This window comes from Rana temporaria, chromosome 8 (genome assembly GCF_905171775.1).
Source record: "Rana temporaria chromosome 8, aRanTem1.1, whole genome shotgun sequence".
In the NCBI taxonomy this organism is placed as follows: domain Eukaryota; kingdom Metazoa; phylum Chordata; class Amphibia; order Anura; family Ranidae; genus Rana; species Rana temporaria.
The window spans coordinates 106,637,753-106,657,509 of NC_053496.1; the positions used below are offsets into that span (position 1 = coordinate 106,637,753).

The 19,757-nt window shown below is 42.1% G+C and overlaps 1 protein-coding gene across 1 annotated transcript in view; it reads left to right on the plus strand.

Moving 5' to 3' along the window:
* Positions 1–19,757, plus strand: part of VSIR (V-set immunoregulatory receptor) — a 95,333-nt gene that overhangs the window by 52,954 nt on the left and 22,622 nt on the right. Inside the window, exon 2 of the mRNA XM_040320486.1 lies at positions 17,426–17,794. Within this exon, the coding sequence (XP_040176420.1) occupies positions 17,426–17,794 (369 nt within the window). The remainder of the gene's footprint in view (positions 1–17,425; positions 17,795–19,757) is intronic.

The following is a 19,757-nucleotide window of genomic DNA, read 5'->3' on the forward strand; positions in this document are numbered from 1 at the left end:
TCTGTAGCAGATTTTGGTTGGTGGATCGCAGAACGCGATTGGGGTTGTGAGCTTTTATTTTTTCGCATAGATATTGGGGTGCCTTCCCATGGATGCACTTATGCGTCAGACAGAGAGCTTTAAAAGCAATTCTGTCTTTTACTGGCAACCAATGAAGGGTTCTCAGAGAAGGTGAGATTGATTCCCAGGGTTTTTTCCCCGTCACAAGTCTGGCGGCCGTGTTTTGAACGACTTGCAGACGAGAGATTTGGTACTTTGGGAGTCCGAGATAGTGACAAACATTAAGTGCTCAACAATCAATTACTGAACAGCCCACAGTAAGGGCTCTTTCACACGGAGCGGATCCGTAATTGATCCGCTCCGTTAGCCCGTTTGGCTCAGCGGGGATTCCTCCGTAAATCTCCGCTGAGCTGTCGGCGGCCCCCGCACACTGTGCAGAGACCGCCCTGTCTCTCCTCCGCTCTCCCCTATGGGGAATTGGATGAATACGGACCGTGTGTCCGTATTCATCCGATCCGTTCCGCCGGACGGAAGAAAAATAGGGTTTTCTTCCGTCCACAAAAGCGGATCTTTGCGGACGCGGATAGTTGCGGACGTTAGCGGATGCATCATCCGCTAACATCTGCAATCCCATAGGGATACATTACAAGTCCGTAAACGGACTTGTAATAAACGGACCATTTGTCCGTACGTCTGAAAGGGGCCTAAAGAACATAACTTATTTCAGTACATCAGCATACCTAGTCACTGAAATGCATACATTTTTAAACAGTCTAAAATTGTTTTAAGGATAATAGATATGTTTTTTTTTTTTTTTAAATCGTTTTTTCAAAAAAAAAATATTCAAAGAAAGATCTTAAGTGAAATATAAAGATACAAGATGGTTAGAAACATTACTGACAGTGTAATAGATAAGGGGACATAAACAATAATCATGTAAATAGCCAAAGGGCATAACACTAATTTGAGGTTGTAATTGCCAATCTTCATAAGAGAAATGCCACTGATATAAAACATTGGGGTAACAGAGGAATGGTAGGGGAAACTGGGAAAGAAGAGGGGAGTGAGAAACAATGGTTCCCAGGGGTTCTGGAGAAGAAATAGGAGTGGTCCTAAGTTTAATCACAAGTGTAGGTAGGTTCGTTAAGGCTTTAGTAGAGTAGAGTTGGAACCTGGGGGGGAGACATTTATCATACCAGAGATTGACAAATTTTAGAAAACTTGAGAACTCTATTTTGCAAGATGACTTCAATTTACTGTGGATCATGGCCTAGAAGGTCTGTTATTTGTTTTGGTGGGACTGAGTTTAGAGGTTTTCTGAGTTTTCACCACGATTTGCTTTTATGCAGGAATAACTTTTACATTTTTAAATAAAGTTTGTGACGTCTGTAGGTCACTTATTGAGAACTCCTGTTGGGGAATCCGGGGTGAGGGGTTTCTCTAGTAAGGTAAAGATGGCTTTTAATAGCTTTAGGTCTAAAACCTACTAATTATGGGACACCCAAATATGCAGATACTTGCCTCTTCCTGTACAGCTCCTAAAGCATGAGGGGCGGATAGTTAGGAACCGGGGGCCAGATTCACAGCGGAGATACAACGGAGTATCTCAGATACTCCGTCGTATATCTCAGAGTATCTATGCGATAATCAGTTACGCATAGATATCCCTTAGATCCGACAGGTATAATTGTTTTACACTGTCGGATCTTAGGATGCAATACCGCAGCCGCCGCTTGGTGGAGTTTGCGTCGTATTCCAGCGTCGTGTATGCAAATTAGCAGTTACGGCGATCCACGATGGATTTTCGCTTTCGGTACGTCGTTGCTAGTATAGTTTCCCGTCACAATTTTAGTCGTCGTTTGACCCGCCCTAACTTTAGTCAGCACACGTATGTGCTGTTTAAAGTATGGCCGTGGTTCCCGCGTCGAAATGTAAAAAAAAAATTGTCTTGCGTAAAACGTCCGGGAATACGAAAGTACGCTACGCACGTCGTCGCCGTTCGAAAAATTGACGTCACTTCGCGCAAAGCATGGCGGGAATTTCAAAACGGAGCATGCGCAGTAGGTCCGGCGCGGGAGCGCGCCTAATTTAAATGGCACACGCCCCTTTGAATTACGCAGGCTTACGCCGGAGGCTGCCAGCGTAAGTTTTCACGCAAGTGCTTGGTGAATCAGGCACTTGCGATGAAAACTTGCGGCGGTGTAACGTATCTACGATACGTTACACCGCCGCTAGTCTCCGTGACTCTGGCCCCTAATTAGTTATCCTTGCAGAGACCAGGTACCAGTGGGGTAACACTAGGTATGAAGTTTGCAAGGCAGCCGTGTTCTAACAGCAAGATTAAGGCTGGCCATAAATTGAGTGATTTCCTTTCCTGCAACTACAAGTCAGCAGGATAGTCCTAGATATTGTAGATGTCAGAAGAACAGTGACTTGGTGAAAAACTGTCTTGATTTGAAATAAGATGTCGGGAGGAGTGAGTGAACTGTAATGTCAAACAGACTTTATAGGAAAATAATGCCAAGCATTAAACTACTGAAGCATTTTACAAAGATACATCATAATTTAATTTTTATTTGCAATATTGTATTTAAGCTTGTCTGTTTTTTTTGTATGGAATAGTTACAATTCATATAGGTAGTGCAGGTCTAATGTGGACTGAAAACAACTTTAGTTGGTATTGAGAGTAGAGTGACGTCTTTGCCCTAAATAATAACAAAAGCATTGTTCACATTCATTCAAATTGCCTTAGTTTCCTGGCTAGCTCCATCTTCTAAATGAATATAAGCCCTTCCTTACAATTCCCTGGTGGCCAGAGTTTTCAATAAAGTACTTCCTATTAATGTAGGTATTGTTGGTATATTGTGTTAACATTATTCATACATTAAATCTATTAGCAATTGGCAGAGTAGGAATAAGGAGGCACTGAACCAGGAGCAGAGTGCCAGGCAACCCATATATTTTATTAAAATCACACTGTTCCTTTTCCCATGTACTAAAAAGCTGTACTACTATAATGAAACTTAATGTATCTGTTTTTTTTTTTATTGAACATCAACTCTTTTATGTTGAAGACAGAATGCTGCCAAACTTACCCTAGCAACACCTATTGGCCTTTAGATGCTCATTTCTGATTCTTTTTAACATTAAAAAGAGTTGTTCTGCAAAACCTGATAACCATTTATAAACACAGAATTTACCCAGAACATAATAACACCTGGAATTTTTTTTATAAAATTACAGGAGAGTGCTATTATTGTGGTGAATGTATGGTTTATTGTTAAAAAAAAGTACTAAGAACAGGTTGAAGAAGACAGAAATCACATGTTAAGTGCAGGGCCGTCTTAATAGCATCATGGGCCCCTGGGCAAAGTAATGCTCTGGGGCCCCTACAATGGAGACAGTGCAGGTAAACAGACATCAAGTAGGTAGGAGACAGACAAGCGGAGCTTTCCCTTTTGGGTGGAGCTCCGCATTAACTACATGAACAATCATTCTGTACAGCAAAGAAACAGTGGGGAAAATACTACATACATAAAGTATCAAAGCTGTCCTGTGCGTATAATATATCTGCTAGATATCTCCCCAGCACTAATGGCCCCTCTATGCCCCAGGTATGCCCTCAGCACTCTGACCACTCTACACACAAGATATCCCCCAGCTCCACGACTCCCAATTTCGGGGCAGCATGGGCTCAAGGACCTTTGGGTTAAGTGCAGGGCCCCCCCCCATGCAGCTGGGGCCCCTGGGCAGTGCCCAGGTGTGCCCTCTAATTAAGATAGCCCTGGTTAAGTGCAATGTAAAGCAGTGGTTCTCAACCCTGTCCTCAAGTACCCCCAACAGGCCATGTTTTTTTAATTTCTCTTAGATAAAATAGCTATCCAAGATACAAGCCATTGATTTAAAGTACCTGTGCAAGTTAAAAGGAAAACCTGTAAACGTGGCCTGTTGGGGGTGCTTGAGGACAGGGTTGAGAACCACTGATGTAAAGCACAACTCTATATAAAATGTGTCCTCCGTAAAACTGGCCCTGACTGGTCCTTCACTCTATACCAAACAATAGTGTAACTCCGCCAACACAGGGCCAATCTGAGGAATTCAATAAAGCATTTATGTTCTATTTCTGCTGCTAGTTACCTGCGCCAATTCCTGTGCCTTCTTTTAATTTAAGCAAACATTTGCACCAGTTTCAGGTACAAGTACTGACACATGCAACATATTTAGGTAATTTTTACTATCACAACTTTAAGAACCTATCGCTGGTCGCCTCTTCACAACAATCTCATTCTATTTCCCTTTTTGCAGACAATGTTATCCTCTCCCTCTCAAATCCGAGTATGTCCCTACCAGCAGTATATGACAAACTAGCAAATTTCAACAAGATCCCATACTATAAAATCAATGCCTCTAAATCCAACATATTGGCAATAGCAGTAGAAGAACAAACCAAATGACATTTAAGCTCAAAATTTCCATACCCATAGACTGCCAACCCCATCCAATACTTAGGAATCCAATTAGTCTCCCCAAGCTGTAATCTATATAAAGTAAATTATGCCGTGTACACATGTTCGATGTGAGCTTTTGGTTGGATATTCTGACCGTGTGTAAACTCCATTGGACATTTGCTGTCGGAATTTCTGACAACAAATGTTTGACAGCTGGTTCTTAATTTTTCCGAAAAGATCGTCTATATGCAATTCCAATGCAAAAAAATCCTACGGATGCTCGGAATCAATTTGACGCATGCTCAGAATCATTAAACTTAATTTTTCCGACAACATTTGTGTGACCGTGTGTATGCAAGACAAGTTTGAGCCAACATTCCGTCGGAAAAAAAATCCACGGTTTTGTTGTCGGAATGTCCGATCATGTGTACATCATGCGGCATTACTCTCTCTTAATCTCCTCAATTCAAAAGGAATTAGACAGACTTAAACATTTTTCCTTATTTGGTCAGGATAACTAGCAGCCTACAAAATGCTCATATTACCCAAAATCCTTTATTACTTCAGAACATTAGCAATTCATATACCAAAATCTTTCTTTAAAACTATGCAAACACAACTCAATACATTTATTTGGGTAGACAAGAAACCAAGATGCTCCCAAACTATCTAACTAAAACACAAACAATCTGGAGGTATGGGCCTTCCTATACTTCATGACTATTATAGAGCAAGTATCTTGGACCAAATCAAGTACTGGTACCAAACATCCCCACTAAAACATTGGGCCTCATTAGAAAAGGATTGATTCTCCCCTAACTCACTAGATTCCACACTCTTAGCCCTTTCACTATCCGACACATAAAACAAATATTCCAATCCTACTATACAAATAGTAGAGTAATCAACACTTGGAAACAGGTCTGCACCACTACAACCCAAACTTCGAATGTAACTGAAATCCCTATACCCCTAAGGTCCTTGAAAGTACATATATATTACCAGATCTTGCTACATCGATCTGGAAACGTAAAGGTGTCAAATTAGTGTCCAACCTAACAAACAAGGGTAAAATGATTCCATTCCCTAGTCTCTCTCAAAAATATTCACTGCCATCCACAGAAGAATATACTAGAGGTCGACCCATATGGGTTTTTCTCTGGCCGATACTGATATTTAGAAGTCGGGGCGGCCGATGACCGATATATGATGCCGATTTTTGTGGCCAATATTTTAGTACGATTTTTCTTTTTTTGGCAGGTGGCACTGGTTGCCACTGGCAGTTGGCACTGGCATTTGGCACTAGTTAGCAGGTGGCACTGGCAGGTGGCACTGATATGCACTGGCAGGTGGCACTGGTTGGCACTGGCAGGTGGGTGGCACTGGCAGGCACTGGCAGGTGGCACTGATTGACACTGGCATGTGGCACTAGTTAGCAGGTGGCACTGGCAGGTGGCACTGATATGCACTGACAGATGGCACTGACATGTGGCACTGGTTGGCACTGGCAGGTGGGTGGCACTAATTGGCACTGGCAGTTTTTTTCACACTGAGCTGATTTGTCAGTTTCACAGTAGCACTATATGTAACAATGCAGAGAGAGACCAGCTGTCAAAATTCAGCAGTGATGTTGGGGGTGGGCGGGACCCAGGGCTGCTTAAGAAGGAGGCAGGGCCACATTTACATAGAAGCCCACCCAGATCTCATCCCATTGGCTGGTGTTTGATTGCTGCTGTGTCCTGCCCACCCCTGACATCACCACTGAATTCTGACAGCTCCTCTCTTTCTCTGCATTCAGTTACAAATGTCAGTTTCACACACTGAGCGAAAGAGCCGCTCAGTGTGTAAAACTGCCATTGGAGTGTTGGGAAGGTAATTGTAATATTCCTTTACAATATTATGCAACGAAAAAGCACATTCACCAAAACTCTCCCCCTGCGGAAGTGGGAAACAGACCTCTCCTCCTCCATTACAGAGGGTCAGTGGGAAAAAAGCCATATTTATAACCAATGCTACACAAGATCAGCAACGTATTCTATATCGTATCTTACACCATATACAACAGACAAATTTAGTTCACATGGTTTTAATGAATGTTGGAGGGGTTGTGGCAAAGTAGGAACCTTAATCCATATGCTTTGGGCTTGCACAAATCTTAAAAGTTGTGTTTCGCTTAATATCTTTAATCACAGGAATCTTAAACCAAGATTAATATTGAACATTTAGATCAATAGTAATGCAAATACCCATGGCTGCCAGGATATTAATCACGTGCAATTGGAAGTCAGACTTCACACCAAATGTCAGCACAGTAGTCTGGCAAGTAGATGAAGCCTTTCGCTTTGAGGAACTCATGGCCCACAGAGATGGCAAAACCTCACACTTGTACAAAGAGTGGGAACCCTGGGTTTCCTTTTAAAAATGCTATTAACCAAACTCAGAATATACAAACAAACAGACTCTTTAACCACTTAACCCCCGGACCATATTGCTGGTCAAAGACCAGAGCACTTTTTGCGATTCGGCACTGCGTCGCTTTAACTGACAATTGCGTGGTCGTGCGACGTGGCTCCCAAACAAAATTGGCATCCTTTTTTCCCCACAAATAGAGCTTTCTTTTGGTGGTATTTGATCACCTCTGCGGTTTTTAGTTTTTGCGCTATAAACAAAAATAGAGCGACAATTTTGAAAAAAATTATATTTTTTACTTTTTGCTATAATAAATATCCCCCAAAAATCTATAAAAAAACTTTTTTCCTCAGTTTAGGCCGATACGTATTCTTCTACATATTTTGTCATTAAAAAAAAATCGCAATGAACATTTATTGTCGGTACTGTGACATTATGGCGGACACTTTGGACACTTTTGACACATTTTTGGGACCATTGGCATTTTTATAGCGATCACTGCTATAAAAATGCATTGGATTACTATAAAAATGCCACTGGCAGGGAAGGGGTTGACACTAGGGGGCGGGGAAGGGGTTAAGTATGTTCCCTGGGTGTGTTCTAACTGTAGGGGGGTGGCCTCACTAGGGGAAATGACTGATCGCTGTTCATACATTGTATGAACAGGCGGTCAGGCATTTCTCCCCTGACAGGAATGGGAGCTGTGTGTTTACACACACAGCTCCCGGTCCTCGCTCTGTAACGAGCAATCGCGGGTGCTCGGCGGCAATCGCGCCCACCGTGGCACGTGCACGGGAGTCAGGGACGAGCGCACGCGCCCCTAGTGGCCGCTTATAGAGCGGACGTTCAAGTACGGGTTCTCGTGCAGGGGAGCCGACCTGCCGCCGTAGAACTGCGGCGGCTGGTCGGCAAGTAGTTAAAATACTGTATAATTTGAAGCTCTCATCCTGGAACAACATTATTTTACCCTTTTCCTTTTCTGTTTTGTTGCTTTTTTCTCCAATACCTATGACGTTCTTATTACGGTAAGTTAATCGAACATTAAATTGTTTAAATATGGACAAAAATGTGTTTAAAGCAACAGATCTGAATACCCATGTTCTAGTATTAGTTTCCTTTTTATGGTTGCACAATGTTCAAGTTACTTTTTTCTAAGAAATTTGTTTAAACATCTGCTCTAAACCACAAGGTGGTAGAAATATTGGACCTAATGTTGTAGTGCAATATGACACGGTCTGCCATTACTCATAAACCTGATATGTTTTATATTTCATACTACTGTAGTATGTATATTGTAAAAGCTTCAATGAAAATAGAAAAAAAAAAATTGCTGGGGTAGCGATAGGTTCTAAAATAATTATTGCCAGTTTACAGGTTAGGAACCTGACAGTAATTAAGATCAGCTCAAAGCTGGTGTACAAAGGTTCGCCAGTGCTCAGAATTGGATATGTATGTGCTGGGAAGCTGTCTCGAATGGTCATCTTCCCGCACAAGCTCTATCCCCAGCCCCATTCAGAAGTTGCCCCAGGACATTCCCTTGCAAAAAGCTAAATGTAAACAAAGGGGTGGGAATACTTTTGATGTTATTAAGCAAACATGGCAAAAAGCGAAGTTCCACCCATTTAAAAGTCTGCAGCCACAAAAAGTGTAGCTGCTGACTTTTAATAGTCAGACACTCGCCTGTCCCACGGTCCAGCGATGTGGGCGCATGAAGCCCTGTTCCTTTCCCCCTCCTCTTCACGGCGCCGGCATTCTAACTGTGGATGCCGGGCTGTGGCTTTACAGCCGGGCGTGCACTGTGCATACGCGAGCCGCGCTGTGAATGGCCGGACAATCTTCTGGGACTTGTGACGTGTCTCAGAAGATTGCAGGGAGGGAAGGGTAGAGGTAAACTTCCTTCCAGCGCCACGGAGCCAGAGGAGGAAGTGGGAGCTGGGTGCCCGTAAAAAATGGTTACCAGCCCCCCCCCAAAAAAATTACATGCCAAATGGCATGTCAGGGGGGGTCACCATCACTTAAAGCGGAAGTTCAATTTTTGGGTGCAACTCTGCTTTAAGTCACAGGGAAACTAGTCTTCATCAGGCCTAACAGCAGATGGCAGCAGAAAGATTCAAAAGCTGCACTTGGACTCCGTAGTGGCTATGGCTCTCACTGCCATGCGCTGTCAATCACATACAAGGCACACCTGATGGGGAACTAGTCTCGCAATGGTATGATATTGTTTTAAAAAATATTTATTACAACTTAAACTCCACAAGAATTACACTCACATTTCATGATAAAAAACACGTCTTGGTAAAATCATGTGTGATGGGGCGATAGTGTCACCTGAAACTGGATCTGCAGCTCCGGTCAGCGGCACTCACCCCATCCTAAGCCTGTGCTCTAGAGCACTTCCTGTGTCCTTTTACGTCAGTCAATCAAAACTACTATCCTGTCAGTGCCTGGATGTGAACTCTGATTTGTTTGCCAATGCCTCTTCTTGTTGAGCCACCGTGAAAGGAATCAGAAAGTGTTCTGGAGCACAGGCTTAAGACGGGGTGAACGCCACTGACCGGGGCTGCAGACGGTAACCGTCTATGCTCATGGGCCTCGTTAAATATTTTCAACATCTTAGGTAAAAGTTGGAATACCTCCATTGGCAGTCCATTATCCCCAGGTGCTTTGGAATTGGGAAAAGAGCTGGTCGCCTCCCGGGTCTCCTCTAACGTAAGAGGAGCATCCAGACGTTATTTACAGTCTATCAATATACCCACCCTAATAGGGCCTCTGGGGTATAGGAGACCTTAGAGGCACAGAGATCTGAGTAGAATTTTACTAGTTTTGTCAAGGCTTTTTATCTTAATGCATAGAATCTAACTTTACAACCCCTTTAAGCTTTGACAAAAAACCTGAAAGCCGATTGCACCAGATTTTGCACTCTCCAGTAAATCAACCCCATTGTGTGACATCCACTACTCGTGCTCTCTTATAGTTACATCTTTATAACTAGCATGCAGGTTTACCACATAGATATTTCTTTACATATGAACAATTTTGATAATGATGTGGGTCAGAAACCACAAGCAGTTTTCAGACAGTGGTTTGTAACTTGTAAGCTTCCTTTTACAGGTATGCTGCAACTATAGCCGTATACCTTCAGCTTAGTATATAAATTATTTAACAAATTAGACCCTGCTTTTAATATCTTTAGGAAGTATATACATTTGTTTTAATGTGTTAATCTTCTGACACATGCTGGAATATTTACATGAGCGTTACCTGGAACATATTTACATATGACTAGGTTTATTCTCCATTATAGCGAACATTTTACGTAGCACATTACAAAGAAGCATACAAACACTAATCTACCATACTATCTACCAATCTGAGTTCATCTTTGACTAATATGATTTCTGTAAAGGCTTGTCGTGTGTAACTGTAATTTATACATGACTATCCTTCCTCTATTGGTTCCCTTATTGGTTGCCCCATGGCTTCCTTCCTTACTGTAGGACTTAATTTTCCAAGATTTTAGGGATTATTGCAAAAGCACAATATTTACGGTATATTTTTTACATTTTCTAGTTGAATTTTAACTTAAACCGTAACCATGCTACTTTGCTATTGTCTAGGTTACATTTTGCAGTTTGACACAGTTTCATGGGCCCCATTGTATGTGTTAATACATATGGGCTGCACTACTAATAAAGCAAACTTGATCTTTGCCCATGCAGAGCAAATCAACAGGTGCGCTTTAATAGTGGCTCCTGCCACAGCAAAGACAAGGTGCAAGTTTATTTCATTGGTTGCTGGAAAGAAATTTGCATGATTGCCTCATCAACACAGGCAGTGCTGACAGGGGAATTAGCAGTATTGCAGTCCTTCTCCTGGCAGGGAGGCACGGAGGCGGAGGAGCAATCCCCGGTGTGAGGAGACAGTGATTATTACTAGCGTCTATAGCAGCCACTAGCGCTAATGACAATAAAATCTGTCAGGCTGGTTGTACCTAAGTTGATCGATCGATTAACTTGGTACATTCAGCCTGCCCATTAACAGTTCGAATCTCGGCTAGTTCCTGCTGAACTGGCCGAGATTCGAACATTATATGGCTGGCTTTTGATTTACCTTCTTTTCTCTCTCACACTGATCTATTCACTGCCAGGAGTGAAGAAAAATTACACATTACTTCTGGTTAGGGCTCATTTACACAGACAGACACAATGCTGTGTTTACCTGTGCTTAGATGTGTATTTTCTGCATGAAAAAGAGTTTTACTGGCAGATCGAGAGCTCCGTCATACAGGCAGAAAAAAACTCTGCGTTTAGATGTGTATTTTCTGCATGAAAGAAAGAACCTGTGTAAAATACATGCTTAAGTACATGCATTTATGCACATATGCGAGTAAACTCTGCAAATCTATGCGTATAAAATTTGCAGCGGTGTTCTACTTTTTTTGTGTGTGACTAAACACAGTACACATTTACGTATGTAGACACAGGGATCATTGATTATTATAATCCTGTGTTTAGATGTATACAAAACTATCTGCTGTATGCATCCAAACACAGCTTTTTTTTGTTGCCCATGTGAATGAGCCCTGTGTGTATAGGCTCATTGATCACTATAGTGCTGTGTTTACATGCATCCCAAACTACAGTATCTGCCGTATGCATCTAAATGCAGCGTTTTTTCTGCCCGTGTGAATGAGCCCTTAAAGGGGAACATGTGACAGTGCTGATTTTTGGAAGTTGGATACTTAGCACAAGTGCCATCACATGGGTGTAGAGAGGAAGTCCTCAGCCTAGTAAAAGCTCCAACTAGGTTCATCTTTAAACATCCACAAGGCTTCTTCTACTCACATGAATGAGGGAGCAGAGGGAAGTATACATTGATATGGAACAGTGACAAAACTACCAGGTGGCAAAGGTCACACTTGCGAATGGGCCCTGATGTTTCACCACTGTCGGGAGGGCCTCAGCTGGGTTGCTGGCCGCAGGGCCCTGAGCTGAGAGTGTCTCTCTCATACAGCCCAGAGCCTGCAGTGACAGTTCCCCCTCCCTCACACAGATGGGAGAGGAGAGATCCAATATGATCCTTCTATTCCTGTCCCTTTCCTCCTGTGTGTGCACTGCAGGAAGTGTTAAGCTAAGCAGCTGAATTTGATCATTAAGCTGCTGAGCTTCACACTTCCCGCTGTGCACACAAGTGAAGAGAGGTGGGAGGAGAAGGAGCAGATGGACTCTCTCCTCTCCCATCCATGCAAGGGGGGGCAGACTGTCAGTACATGCTCTGGGCCGTATGAGAGAGACACTCTCAGCTCAGAGTCCTGCTGAGGAGGCACTGATAGGTGGCACTGATAGGGCTGTGCTGATAATCAGGGCACTGACGATCAGTGCCCTTATTTATCATTGTAAACAATGTTGCCAGCTAATGGCTCTCCTTTTCTCTCACAGACACCTCATGGGAGGAAACTACTGCCGATAATCGGCATGTCTGTTAACATGTGATCAGCTGTTCACATGGTAAAGGGCCGCCGTGATTGGCCCTTTATCGTGATCAGCTGTGTCAAAAGGACACAGCCGTCACAGAGCGAGCTTAATGTGTGCCCCAGGGGGCATGCGGGAGGCAGAGTTCTGGGATGATGTCATCCATGGACACCCTCCCAGACCTGGAAGCCTGGGACTCGGATGAAAGAGATGTGCCCTTAAGAGTTTTTGCTATCGTGGCCCTGAAGGTTCTAGTTACGCCTCTGATACGAAAGTTGGGTTTAAAGTAAAGCTGTTGCTTTGCCATGCACAGGCAAAAAAATATGTTCACTTCAAAATGCATTGCCTTTAAACATGCCCATTTATATTGCAGTGTTAGTGATGCATATAAAGTGGAACCCTGCTATTTTTCAGTCATGTTATGAATAGACCACTTGCTGTAGATCATTTGCTTTGCAAAACTGCAATACGTCTAAAATGTAAGTTTCGAGGTAATCTGAATATGTAAGAATATGATTGTATAGTCTGAACTCGGAATCTAGATCGTACAGTTGTCCTCCTTTCTTTACCTTTTTTGGATTTATTATTATTATTCTTATCAAGTTTTTAGGCTTTCTCAAGAGCACACTAATATTTAGTGATTTGCCTTTTTGATAAGATTATGGATATATATAGCAATACATTAATAAAAGTCGCAATAATGCAGTGTCATTTTTAAACTGATACTGACTTCACATGACTTTAAAAGCCCCAATACCTGCTGGTTACTAGTTCATCTCTCGTAGCTTGTGGTTTTCCTGAAACCTTCGGCGTGTGCCAAACCTCAGAATCAAAACATTGTGACATCTGCTTCTGGTAAACAGGATGTACAACCTGCTCTAAGGTAGTCCGCTTCTAGTTTCAAATCATGCTAATCTGATAGAACATCTACATAATTCACAGTCTGCTGATCAAAGAGCAGGAAGTATTCAAATAGTTATAAAAATCTGCAAGGTTTTAAATTTTTCCATAATTTCTCAAGGAGCCACTGGAGGCCCTGTTTGGGAGACTGAAATAAAACAAGTCTTTGGCTCATATATAGTTTGTGACTGTGTAAGGCTTTCAATCTAGTTTTGTTAAAAATACCTGCTTGGTAAACCATATACCTTTTTCAAGAATTTTAGCTAGCATTGTTACAGATTCATACCCTTGTCTCTTCTGAAACAGTAGCTCTCCTTTCTCAGATTGATTTCTGAATGGGAGGGTCAACCATCATTCTAAACACCTGAACAAATCTCAGCTTTTAGAAGAAGGCAGACAAAGCCTAGGTTCACACTTGTGTGAACACAGATATTGCATGTGATTCGCACCCGCACTGCGGTGCCAAGCCTATGCAATGTCTGTGCAATGCGAGATCAGCCATACAGTTGTATGGCTGAAGTCGCATTGGATTCGGAAGGAAAAATAGTGCAGGGATTTTTTTTCCCCTGCACTAGAATCGGATGGCATGGGTGTTCTGAGCCACTTACTGACATGTGTGAACAGTATACTGAGCTGTATGTGTGTTGCACTGTATATAATGACATGTAAACGAATGATGCATTCTGTATGCAGACCAACTACCGTATTTGCTGGCGTATAAGACGACTGGGCGTATAAGACGACCCCCTAATTTTCCAGCTAAAATGTTGGTTTTGGGATATACTCACTGTATAAAACAACCCCTCACTGTGCCATTATACATGCCTCACTGTGCCATCTATACATGCCTCACTGTGCCATCTATACATGCCTCCCTGTGCCATCTATACATGCCTCGCTGTGCCATCTATACATGCCTCACTGTGCCATCTATACATGCCTCACTGTGCCATTCCATTCCCTGCCTCGATGATCTCCCTACCTTTTCCTGTTTGCAGAGTCAGTCAGTCAGACGGCGGCCATCCATTATTCAAAAGCCGCGCCTCCTCCTGAGGCTGTTCCGTGATAGGCGGAACACTAATTTTCCCAGCAGAGCCTCTGTTCAGTGTTCCGCCTATCACGGATGTCCTCTCGTCCGAGGCTGAGGATGAGAAGGCATCCGTGATAGGCGGAACACTGAACAGAGGCTCTGCTGGGAAAATTTGTGTTTCGCCTATCACTGAACAGTCAGAAGAGGAGGCGCGGCTTTTGAATAATGGATGGCCGTCGTCTGACTGACTGACTGACAGGTACCCGACGTATAAGACAACCCCCAACTTTTGGGGCATGATTTTAGATGCAAAAAGTCGTCTTATATGCCGGAAAATACGGTAATTGATAAAGAAAATTGTTGACAACTATTTTTATTATCAATTTACAATTGTGTTGATTAGTTGTTTCAGCCTTAAACTAATTTACGAAGCTCTGGAGCAACTGCACTTGCAAAGTGCATGGTCTATTTGCCTTTAGTAAATGAACCTGTATGTATATTAACCTGCCTGGCGGTGTTCCCGAGTCTGACTCGGGGTTAGATTTTCCTGCTGCGAGCGGTAACCCCGAGTCAGACTCGGGCTTGCCTCGCTAGATCCACAGGCAAAGTTACTTACCTTGTCCCTGGATCCAGCGATGCCACCGCGCTGTGTGAGCGAGCGGGACCTCGCTCGATTCACACAGTGCCTCCGTGTGACGCCGATCTCCGTTCCCTGCGACGTTACGACGCACGGGGACGGAGAACGGCGCCAAATTCAAAAAAGTAAACAAACACATTACATACAGTATACTGTAATCTTATAGATTACAGTACTGTATGTAAAAAAAACACACCCCCCTTGTCCCTAGTGGTCTGTCCTGTGTCATGCATGTCATTTTATATACCGTATTTATCGGCGTATAACGCGCACCGGCGTATAACGCGCACCCTAATTTTAGGAGGGAAGTTTTAGGAAAAAAACTTTCAACAGCCCCTTTTATATTCCAAAGCCCCCCTGCACATTACATACAGATCCCAGCACATTACACATAGATCACATGACAGCACATTACACATAGATCACATCCCAGCACATTACACATAGATCACATCCCAGCACATTACACATAGATCACATCCCAGCACATTACATATAGATCACATCCCAGCACATTACATATAGATCACATCCCAGCACTTAGATCACATCCCAGCACATTACACATTTTCAAACTGCCTGTGAGTGCTGTATGGGTGGGGGGGGGGGGATACTCTGCCCTCCTACCTGCTTCTCCTGTCACAGCATGAGCCGCTCCACTCACCCAGCTTCAGCTTTGGCGTCAGCGTCTGTAGTCCCGACGGATCAGGTCTCCGGGTGTTGATACCCGTTCCGTTCCGTGTTGATCTCCGGGTGTTGGTACAACGCCGCATTGGGTCCCCACGGATGCCCGCAAAGCCGATCAGGTCGGCATCTAAAAACCAGTGTCTCCCGCTCAAACCACACAGTCTCCTCCTCCTCCTCTCCTCCTCCAATCTGAAGCTATACTCGGAGGGGGAGGAGGAGCAAGAAGAGGAGAGAAGAGACTTTTTTTAATCTTCTTAGTACGCCGCCGGCTGTCCCATGCGAGGTGGGACGGCCGGCACGACACTCCCGCCCAATCCCCGCCCCCCCCCATTGTAAACGATAATGACATCGGCGTATAACGCGCACCTACGATTTCCCCCTGATTTTAAGGGGGAAAAAGTGCGCGTTATACGCCGATAAATACGGTAATAAATACGTTTCTTTCTCCCTGCAAACTGTAGATTGTCCATAGCAACCAAAAGTGTCCCTTTATGTCAAAAATAGTTTTAGATCAGCTAAAAAACTGCGATAATAAATTATAATCACTTGCAGAATTGTGCGATAGCGATTTGTGGGGAAATTCGTCATAAAAAAAAAAAAATAATGACAGCAACAATTCTGCAACTGAGCAAATTTCAGTGATTTTGATTTGATTACATTATTGAATAATTTTTATTATAATTATATTATTATTTGTTATATTTATTTATAATTATTTATTATATTATAATTTATAATTTTGTTTTTAAAAAAATGTCATACCCGGGATGCCTATTAGAAGCTTGTTTGGTCAGATTTAAGTGAGTTATTTCTAAAAATTACAGACCTACAATATAAAACGCCAAATTTCCTTGCAAATAATGGTACCGCTTTCAGCACCTTTTTTCTGAAAGAATCATACCGCCAGGGAGGTTAAAGTAATTATTTTAGCAGGTAGAGTTTTAGGTATAAGTACCTAAAGGTACTTTGTGCAGTATTACTAATAGTACTAATAGTACTAATAATTACAGATACATTTCACAGTGGTTGAAAGTGCTAGTGTACGGGTGTGTATTTGGGTTATTCTGTGCTCCTTTGAGCAATTCCGATATAAACACCCCTGAAGATACATTCCAAAGATACAAAATCACAATTTTTTTATTAACATATCAAAAGATTACTGGGACAGTCCTCTCTAACAGATATACGGATTACCTGTCATACATACAACTAAAATATATTTTCCTTTGGATCTATCCTCATACTTAATTAGGTCAAAATATCCATCAAGTTCAACTTCTCACAGACCTGAATGGCATAGTAATGACAAGAGAATTACCTTTTAGTGGTGTGCATAAATCAAGTGAGACTCTTAAGTTTAGTACTATACAATACCTAAACTTACACTTTTACAGTAACTTACAATTTTAATCAGCTTTAACATAATGGGGTTGATTTACTAAAGGCAAATCCACTCTGCACTGAAAGTGCACTTGGAAGTGTAGTCGCTGTAGATCTGAGGGGTAGATCTGAAATGAGGGGAAGCTCTGCTGATTTTATCATCCAATCATGTACAAGCTAAAATGCTGTTTTTTCTTTTCCTTGCATGTCCCCCTCGGATCTACAGCGACTGCACTTCCAAGTGCACTAGTAGTGCAAAGTGGATTTGCCTTTAGTAAATAACCCCCAATGTGTGCAATCATTCACTTGACATTTTGATGTCACAGAAATAATAATTAAAAAAACAAAACAAAAAAAAATCTATTCACATATATGAGAAAAAGAAACACGTCAATTGAATAAAAAAAAGAATAACTCCAATATTTATACTGATAAAGACCTTTGTTCTCTTTCTTTCCTACAGATGGGACAGATGCATTCTCCGTTCTTGCACCACACTCAAAGTACATTTGCCCAGAAGGACATGATGTGAACCTCACGTGCTCTATCAGAGGACACCGTAGCCATCCACATGATCTATTAACTGTACATTGGGTTTTCACCAAAGACAGAAACCAAGACTGCACCGAGGAAAAACATGCAACGAATACAACAGACAACCACCATCAAAAAACACACAAAGGATCCCATTTCTCCAATGGAGTGTTCTATAGAACTCTTTTTAACGTCACACAATCAGACAATGGTGGATATTGTTGTTTCCTTCATGAAACAAATAAGAAGCATATGATACATCAGGCACACAGCTATATGGAACTTCAGGTCAAAACAGGTAATGGTTTTGCATTCTTAGAGGTTTAAATTGTGCATAGAAACATCATTTTAAAATTAGAAATTTATGAGTAAAATAGATAAAACTTTACAAATAAAGTAAAGGTACCCACAATGAACAGATAGCACATTTAGAAAAGCTTATTAGACCAAACCACAGACCGGTGCTCTGTAAATCATATTTGAACCTTTCCAGTGTATTGTTGTTATTGTCCTTTACCTTCCAAAAGGCTCTTTTTGAGGAGAGTGCTAAAGCTGAGCCCAATGTGGACAATTTTTAAGAGGATAGTAGGATATATGATATACGGGGGTTTCCTTGGACAGGAAAAATGTAGGGACTATTATTAAAGCATGAACAGTAGTAAAGTATGGAGATATGTGGGCCTGGTCAAACCTCAATCCTCGTCCTGCATGTAGCGGTTCTACTAGTTTCGCCCGAAAGGGCTTCGTCAGGAACCAATAGGGGGCAGTAGTCTGAGTAGCTCCTTTTTCTTATGTCTCTATATAAAGAAACTTTTTTATAAAATACATTTTTTGATATTTATACTTGTTGTTGTGGCTCTCATGATTGAGGTTTGACCAGGCCCACATATCTCCATACTTTACTACTGTTCATGCTTTAATAATAGTCCCTACATTTTTCCTGTCCAAGGAAACCCCCGTAAATCTTCTTTTTTAGAGGGACTTGAAAGCTGACAGTAATTTTTATATAATTAATGTTATGCTCTGCCAATCCACTTATAGGATATATGATAGTTGCTCTAGGTGTAAAGAGCATATAGTAAATATCATCACAAAGTAAAGGGCACAGAGGTGAGGGTAGGTTTTATATATATATATATATATATATATATATATATATATATATATGTGTGTATATGTATGTGGGTGTATATGTATATTTGTGTTGTTGTTTTTTTTCCCTGTAGCTATAGTGCTGTCCACCCCCACACGTTGCCCCCCGCCCCCCTCTCTCTAGACATGAATAAGTGGTTATAAGAGCTGAGAAGGGAGAGAGATGAGAATGTACTTAAGGAATGTTATGTCTTAAATAAGTAGGGAAGAGCCGTAAATTTATAAGATGATATCTGGGATTATTTGTACTGTAGGATTTACGTAGGAAAATATGTGATATTTACTAATGTCTAAAGTATGTGATATGGGATGGTATATGTTTGGATGTGTGAATTGAATGCAAATACATATGTTTGGTTTTTTTTTTTCTCCTTTTTTATATGCCCTTTTTCTAAAAATCAATACAATATATTTAAACAGATAGTAGCTGGCAATTGTGGATACATAGCCTTAGAAATTGCCATACTTCCAAAGATCTTTCTTCTGAGAAATGTACTCAAGATACATACAGTTAGCTGGATTTAGGTAGACCTGCCTAACGTTAGGCAGGCGTAGCGTATCTCATATACGCTATGCCGCCGTAAGTTAGAGAGGCAAGTGCTGTATTCACAAAGCACTTGTGTCCTAAGTTACGGCGGCGTAGCGTAAATGTGCCGGCCTAAGTGCGCCTAATTCAAATTGTGAAGAGGTGGGCGTGTTGTGCTAATGAATCGTGACTCGACGTGATTGACGTTTTAAACGAACGGCGCATGCGCCATCCGTGGACATATCCCAGTGCGCATGCTCCAAATTACGCCGCAAAGACTTATTCGTTTCGACGTAAACGTAAATTACGCCCAGCCCCATTTACGGACGACTTATGCAAACGACGTAAAAATTTTAAAATTCGACGCGGTTCCGACGTCCATACTTAACATTGGCTGCGCCATCTTTTTGGTGGAATATCTTTAGGCCTGAAAACGCCTTACGACAACGGCGTATCTTTACTGCGACGGGCAAGCGTACGTTCGTGAATAGGCGTATCTCGCTGATTTACGCATTCTAGGCGTAAATCAGCCTACACACCCCTAGCGGCCGGCGTAAATAGACAGCTAAGATACGACGGCGCA